The sequence below is a fragment of the Plasmodium inui genome (assembly GCF_000524495.1).
Source record: "Plasmodium inui San Antonio 1 unplaced genomic scaffold supercont1.124, whole genome shotgun sequence".
Lineage (NCBI taxonomy): Eukaryota > Apicomplexa > Aconoidasida > Haemosporida > Plasmodiidae > Plasmodium > Plasmodium inui.
Window position 1 is genome coordinate 1 of NW_008481958.1, and position 7489 is coordinate 7489.

Consider the following 7489-nt stretch of genomic DNA (forward strand, 5'->3'; position numbering starts at 1 on the left):
AGTACTGACTCGGGAATCAGAGCCTCCTATCTCGGAATCCTTCTGTCAATTTGCTCTTTGGTTTTCACCCCCCTAATACTTTAAACCCAGGACTTAAGTCCACGATTCTGTGACTCTGTGAACAATATTCCTTTAGCCCCGTGTGTTCCTTCGGTCACTCTGTCTTTGTCCTTATGTTATAGGAGACTCCTGGCCTCCCCCGAATACTGTTAAGGGGGTGCCAATTTGAACTGATGCGGTGTTTAGGAGGCGTGTTCCGGTACTCATCTATAGAATACTCCTCTTTTTGACTTATTTGGTCGCACCTGGAGGTTAGCTCTATTCCTTGACGGACGGAATATCTTCTTCAATCCATATATACTGACTGAGCCTAGTAATATTGCCACTATACTCCCTCCCACTACGCCCCCCACTTTGTTACCTCGGCTAGAGGCATCTCCCGAGATGTCCTTTAGGGGTTCCCCTTCCTTAGCTAAGACGGCCGCCTTAGAGATCTCCTCTATCATCCTCGTCAGCCTCTCTTCTCCTGTTTCTACTTTGGTGCTGGAACTTGCTTCTGATGGCTTCCCTGTTATTACTTGCTCCGCCCCGGATTCTTGGGGGCCCACTATCCCTGGATCTACTTTCTTAGTCTTAGCTTTTCCGCCTTCGTATTCACAAACTAGATCTTTTATCCCTCCGTAGGCGCCCATTACTCTTTCAGTTATCATTTCAAATATATCGGTCCCAGGCAGGGGGATACTTGGCTGTGACGTCTGGGGCCAGTCCTCTGTGGTAAACCAGGTTCCCATTAGCTCCTTTGCGAAGTTGTCTCCTGCCCACTTCTTTAACTCTTCGTAGATCTTCTCACATGATTGTTCCGTTGCTGGTATTTCGACGTCCGTTGTTCTGTGTCCTCTTTTAATTCCTAAAGCCTTCAATATCAATCTAACTGTCTCCATACACATCTGCAGGTCCTTATGACGAACTTGTCGGGGATATAATGTAGTGTACGTGTTTAAGTCCAGCCATTGCGATTTGTCTTTATTTATTCCACATCGTTCTACTCCTCTGTTGCTGGTCAGGGCATCCTGGAATTCCGAGTACGTACATTTTTCCTTTAACCTCCGCACGTTTGAGACCTGCTGCCATTCTAAGGTACTTATCCAGATCTCTATCCAAATGCAGATTGTCTTGCTCAGCCTTGCAATATAGCTCTTAAAGGGTTCGTCCCAGTCCTCACCTGCTTCTGTATAGTACCAGTTGTTCACTTCTACTGTTTCACCTTGGCTTTCTGTTAACTTACATATTCCTCCCTGTGGGTTGGGCTGAGTCCTACATTTATTCCATGTGCTGGCCCTCTGTCTTAGATGGTTCATCTGGCTGCTTAATATTGAAGTCTGCATCTTTCGCTTTCGGTTGTTCGAAATTAATTTCTTATATTGTTCAACTTCCTCCTACATCCCACAGGGAGTGTCGCCGATTTTCCTCGTCCTGATATTCCTTTAGGTGATGAGCTTCCCGCTATTATCTAAGTCAGTGCCTTGGGAAAATTAGCATGTCATCCCCCACATATCGTTATGTCTCGTCCTCTGCCCCTAATTTGTCTTTGCTACCTTATCCCCCGGATTGCTTGGAATATCATGCTCTTTCCTGCAGGCTTCCTAATTCTTTCCCCTCCTTGCTCTCCTTGAAGCTCCTAGTGGGATACTCCTCTTCACTTTTCTTTTCTTTCTTTTTTGTTAAAAAGGATGCCGAATCTGAGTCTGTCGTTTATCACTCAATACTTCCTACCTGTACTACATATCCGTCCTCCCGATTCTCTGAAGATTATGGTTGTCATCTGTTATAACGAGTCATGTCTATCCGACTTCGTCGGCTTCCTCCATAATCCCCCCCTTTGACGGTTATCTTCTTATCAAGAGAGGATTTTACTCGGCTCCTATCTCATCTTATCTTTGTTTATTCGTCCTTTCTTGGAGAGCCTGGAAGTTCTCATCTCCCTTTAGTAGGTTTCTGATGGGATGCTTCTTTAATGGTGGGGAGATTTTTTCCAGCTTCATAGAAGATTTACTGTTGCCGCTTTTATTTACAGAATTCTCCTCTTTATTGTTAATTGCGTATTCTTTATAGGTTTTTTCGGTTGTCTGTCCCTGTGCGACTTTAGGCAGTTGGTCATCTTAATGCGCGACTGGGGCGATAGCCGTGCCAGTCGTCCTCGACTATTGAGACCTGATATGGTTTGATTTCTTTCGATAATTCTTCTCACCTCTCGGTCGGAGGAAAGAAGGTGACAACTCTCTCTTGAGAAGTCTGAAGCCCCTGAATTAATTCCTTAATTATACGCTGCCTCTTGGTCGTACTTACACTACGTCAGATGGACGCATAGATTCTCAAGTTACTGCTATGTAATTATCAGGTCCTAAGTATACCTTTCGAATCCTTTAGGAGGAGAAGCTTCCTTAATTGCTAGTGGGGTGGTCCTGACTCTCCGCACAATCCCAGATAGTATGACGTAGTCTCTTCTCCATTTTCGGATCGGCTTCGTTGTCTTCCCTAGAGGAGAAACCTAGGCTTCCTGGATTAAGCTCTAACTCCTTTGATTTTAGTCCCCTGGGGGTTCGATTGAGGGAATATCCTGCTTTTTCTTCTATAGAAGACTATCTCTATTCGTTACCTTACTTATGTGTTAAATGGAGATTGGAATTCTTAGTTTCATTAATCCTTCTTGTATTATTGCCTCTGAGTTGCCTTTACTCTTCTCATCATAACCCGTGATTGATTAGAAAAGACTTTGAAGATAGCATCTTCTCCCCCCCTCCTACTATCTCCTCGGAGTCGTTTGGGGGGCACCCGTTAGGCTGGCTTAGTCTGACATATTTCCTCTGATGGCTTCCTGTTTTGATTTCTCTTGTGTCCTACCTGTAATGAAGGGGGGGATTCCTTCTGGGGGCAAAAATATTCTGTCCTGGGGGAAATCCGTTTGGAGCTTAAGCCACTTTGGTCAAACTGCTCTTTTTTCTCTTGTTCTCAGGTGTGGTCTTCTCCGTTGCAGCTCAGGCACGTTAGGGCATCTGTAACTTAACTTGGCTGTACTCATTCCTTCTGCTGTGGATTTATAGTTCTGTGAAGCTACTTCCTAATTTATTTTAAGAGATACTTTTTCGTATTGCTTGTTGATGGACTCGTGTCTGAAATAATGTTAGTCCTTAGCTGCATTGATGAGATGATTCGTCCTCTCATATGCCCTCCCTATAACAGACCCTGTTTTGTGGGGTTGCTTAAATTGTCCGTCACTGAAGGAGTGGGGCCTTTTCAGATATATTTTCCTCTTACATCAAATGGATTCCTCTTATCTGATAGGGATGATTACTTTATTCTTAATTATTATCCTGGTAGTCTCGGCCCAAATCTTAACGTTCTCCTCAGATCTACTTTAGGGGGCAGGAACGATAGCTGATTTCCTCAGGAACTCTGATTTGGGGATTTCCTCTTGGTTGACTACTCTAGTTGTTGGAAGGTCCAGATGAGAGATTATCTCTGTTACTTCGGAAGACCTTATAGTCTGTGATACACTTGCGGGGGAAAATCAGGGGGTACCTTATCGTTATTGTTCTTCTCTTCCTTTTTCTTGAACATGGGGCTGTTCTTACTCTTCCATTAGTTGTTTCAACTCGTTTGTTCTTTTGGGTGTTCCCTTGCTTGATTCCTTATCTTTGCGATACTATTTTTATGGATTTTAATATCCCGGAGGGTTTATTCATCTTATTGGTTGCTATTTTGATTACTAATATTCCGAATACTGGCTCTCGTGAGTGTTTAGTTATCGTGGTTTCTGTCGCTCACCCTTCCTGTTATCTTTCGCTCTTCCTGTTTTGGCCTGTATTGGTCGGGTCTGTTTTTTGCACTTGATCTTTGTTTGAGATTTCAGAATTCTTTTTCATCTGCCTCGGTCCTGATTTGTTCTTCATGATGTCGGGCCACTTATATGGTTTTGCTTAAGTTCCTCCTCCTTATTGGGATCCTGGAATATCTTCTAAGTAGACCTCGGTCTTGCATCTGCTTTTGCTAGACATAGTATGGGTATTATTCGGCTGCTTCCTCCCTTGGCATATTGACTTCTAGATCTTTTCTGTGTTCTTCTTTAATTGTCTTTCTCGGAGGCGCCGGGGGTTTTGTTTTTCCCACTTCGTCCGTATTCACATTACATAGTCTATATGCTACTCTAGGTTACTTGGGCCTCAATTATGTTATCCTTAAAGAAAAGAAGTATACATTGGTTTTTATTGGGTTAGTTGGTCTACTAATAACATCTTGAGTTCTCCTATTAGGAGCTGGGGCTAGAAATTTGTTTTGGAGTCGTTAGGAATTTCCCCCCTTCCTTAACCTGCTGGGACTCCTTTCGGCCCCCTGTTCATGTTTTTCAGATCTGTGGGTTTCAGATTTTTCTGTTCCCTATATTCTCATTATACTTGTTCTACTGCTCCATTTTGTACTAGGCGAGGCTTGCTCTCTTCCCTTATTGAGGTTGTAGGACTTCGTTCTTGTTCGAATTTTTCGCTTCCTATTGATTTTTGAGGGTTTCGCCCTATATTTTGGTTCTAATATTCTGTTTTCTTCCTTCGTATAGTTATACCCTCCATTACTCATTCTAGTTTTTTGGGAGGTGGATTATGTCCCCATACCAATTCCTGTTTCTTTTCCCGTTAATGCACTACTCATATACTGCTTCCTCCCCCTGGGTGTTCCTGACCTTATTTGCATTTCTATCCGCTTCGTCGTTCCTCGCGGATTTCTTCTCCCTCCCTATTCTGCTCGTAAGTCATCTCGTGTTTCGCCTTAGCTGCTCCTTCGGGTATTCCCTTGACCTTCCCCTTTTGTTTCGGCGATCTGGATCTACTATTTGTCCTGGAAAATTCTTCTAGTATACTTCCCAGTGCTCTTGTGCCTCAGGAGGATTGTTCACATGTGGTGCCTACTATTTACTTGTTACGCCCCCTTCTGGGGCTCTGTCTTATTACCCGGCCGGGAGCTGAGGGACTTGGGGTTTCACCCTCGGAAATCAGTCTGAGTATTCGAACTCAGGTTTGATCCTTATATTTTCTCCTGCTCTTCTAATTAAATTATCATTTCTGTCTTTAATCTTTTAGTTAAGGCTCCCTTTCACTATTCCATACCCCCCTATGTTGGCTTATCATTCTTCTATTTGCCTGGACCTCAACCTCCTGCGATTTTCATGCAGTGTCCCCTTGAAATCATCTACTACATATTATTATTCTTCAGAATTGAAAGGATCCTATTCTCTGCACTACTCTCCTGTCCCATAAACTATCTCTCTTTCTACTTTCATGGTCTGCTAAAATCTCGCCACGTTTCGTTTGCTTGTTTAATGGCTTTCCGTGGGCCACTAATATTTGTTTCTGTCTACTCCTTTTGGGGGGAATATACAGTGCTGCTATAATCTAGTGCTCACTCTTATCACGGTTCTTAGTCCTATAGTCTACTCTTCTTTAGTTTTTATCCTATTAATCTTAAGGTGGAAAGATTATTTTATGGATTCCAGATATCCTAGGCCATTTCTGAACTCTGCCCTTAGTCTTTCTTTCTCTATCCACGGCCCATTCGTGACTTTTAAGCTTTTTGGGAGTTCTCTTATTAACCCTTCCCCTCTATACTAGCGTTACTTACTTTGCCGTTCCCCTACTTATATTAGTCCATTCTAATTACCCTCACTATCCTTGACTCTTTGGCAGGGGGGGAAGGCGTCTGATTGCACTGTATTATTTAAGGGGGAGCCTTATAGCTTCACTTGTGAAAGCAGTCCGGCTCTGTACTGATATATACTGTCCCGTCCTGCTCTACTTATCCTTACAGCTTGAACCCCTGTTCCATTTAGGTGGAGGGGAGAGTCAAAACTACTTCGTATTCTGGTTCTCTTCCCTCCCCTTCTTTTGCCTGATTAAAATACGCCTCTTCCTCTCCCACTGAATCCCCTTTTATTCCTATTAATCATCTCTTTCATATCCGTCATCTTCCTTGGGGCGGCGTATTATTGTGAGACTATATTACTCAGGGGGACTCCTGTTATTCTCCTTCTAGGATTCAGCTTGCACTTGGAGATTTCCGTTCTAGTGCTAGTCTTCATTTTTGTTGTCCAGGAATTTAAGATTATTGGCTTGTTTGGTCCCGACTTAGTAAGCGAGGCTTTACACTGGGATACTACTTCATCTGTATCTGTCTCATCTGGTGGCTCCCAGAGAGTTGTCCTTTCTCTTTGCTTCCTCATAAGCAGCTACTCCGATTTTTCCCCTCTAGGTAATCCCTATGTCGGCCCCTGAGTCTTCTCGCCCTATTGCGGAAGGGGGATTCATATTTTCCTCACTCCTTCCCCCACACTACTCAGTCATCCTGACAACTACTGAGTGGCCTTTCCCCCTGCCTCCCCCTGCCCCTCAGATACTCTTCGTGCGCTAACGGTTTCTTCTCATATTCGTTTTTCTTTGGACTGTTTTCTTCCCTACGTGATCTGCCCTGTGGCGGGGCCTTAATTCCTACTTATCCACCTGCTTTCCACGTAATTTATCTTTGGCCCCCCGTCTGGTCTGGTTCTTATCCGCTCTCTTATTGTATACTACTTCCTTGTTAAAATTTACCCTTCCATTCCTCTGGCGTTCCCTTTCAGGGGCTCTGCGCATCTATGGCTCATCCGTTTAGTTTAGCCATATGTCCTTAGTTTTCTAAACTACCTGCTCCGTCCTTCGCCAGTTCCATTGCCTGCTGCGCTTCACAGTGCCTTGTTGTATTGCATTCGCGCGCTGTCCTTCGGGAAGGCTTTCTGTTCCCCCCCCCCTAGTTATTGCGGAACCTTATGTAGCCTGATTTCTGTCCGGAATTGGTTGGCTTGGCGAGTCCCTGGTCTGCCTTCCTGTTTTGGCTTTTTTCCATTTCAAATGCTTCTTGATTACGTCATCGGCTAGGCCTTCAACTGTTCCTTCTTAGTCAGATTTAGACTCCCTGGGATTGGGGCTGTGGGTTACCCTTCTTCGCTGTTTAAGGTATTCCTCTTCAGTCAGGGATGTTTCCCCCCTTCTTCCTGCCAAACTCCTCAGGCCGCTTTGTTGTTCACAATCTAGTCATTCGTGTGTGGCTGTGAGTGCTGGAATCCTCTTCCGACATCTCTACTTTTCGTGGTTTTCACTCGTATCCTTCAACGGACAGCTGTTTTCATAATTCCTCCATACTTTCTCCTGTGTACTGCTCTATCCTTAGAGGGCTCTGCCTTCTCTACTTTTCCATTCCAATTTCCTCGGCGCTTTTACCTCTTGACTCCGGGGATTACGTTCTCTTTCCCCTTCCTATCGTTAATCATCATATGGCTCAAGGGGTTCCAGCTCAACATCCTCTCGGTCATAGATACTTTCCGTTAAATAACTTGACACTCCCTTCCGGGTTTGAAGCCTTCTTCCTCTTCTCTTCTACCTGGACTTGTATTTTATACCTTATTAGATTC

The 7489-nt window shown here is 44.1% G+C and overlaps 3 protein-coding genes across 3 annotated transcripts; all 3 read right to left on the bottom strand.

The window, feature by feature from the left end:
* Nucleotides 1-263: 263 nt before the first annotated feature.
* Nucleotides 264-1385, bottom strand: C922_05651 (hypothetical protein; the record flags this gene model as incomplete). Its single annotated transcript, XM_008821222.1, has 1 exon — nucleotides 264-1385. One exon carries the CDS (start codon nucleotides 1383-1385, stop codon nucleotides 264-266), a length of 1122 nt encoding a protein of 373 aa, XP_008819444.1.
* Nucleotides 1386-2441: 1056 nt separating this feature from the next.
* On the bottom strand, nucleotides 2442-2897 carry C922_05652 (hypothetical protein; the record flags this gene model as incomplete). Its single annotated transcript, XM_008821223.1, has 2 exons — nucleotides 2442-2592; nucleotides 2752-2897. Coding segments are annotated over 2 exons (297 nt in total), but the record flags the coding sequence as incomplete, so codon positions are not given.
* Nucleotides 2898-4434: 1537 nt separating this feature from the next.
* On the bottom strand, nucleotides 4435-4629 carry C922_05653 (hypothetical protein; the record flags this gene model as incomplete). Its single annotated transcript, XM_008821224.1, has 1 exon — nucleotides 4435-4629. The coding sequence occupies one exon, from the start codon at nucleotides 4627-4629 to the stop codon at nucleotides 4435-4437; it is 195 nt and encodes a 64-aa protein (XP_008819446.1).
* Nucleotides 4630-7489: the final 2860 nt, after the last annotated feature.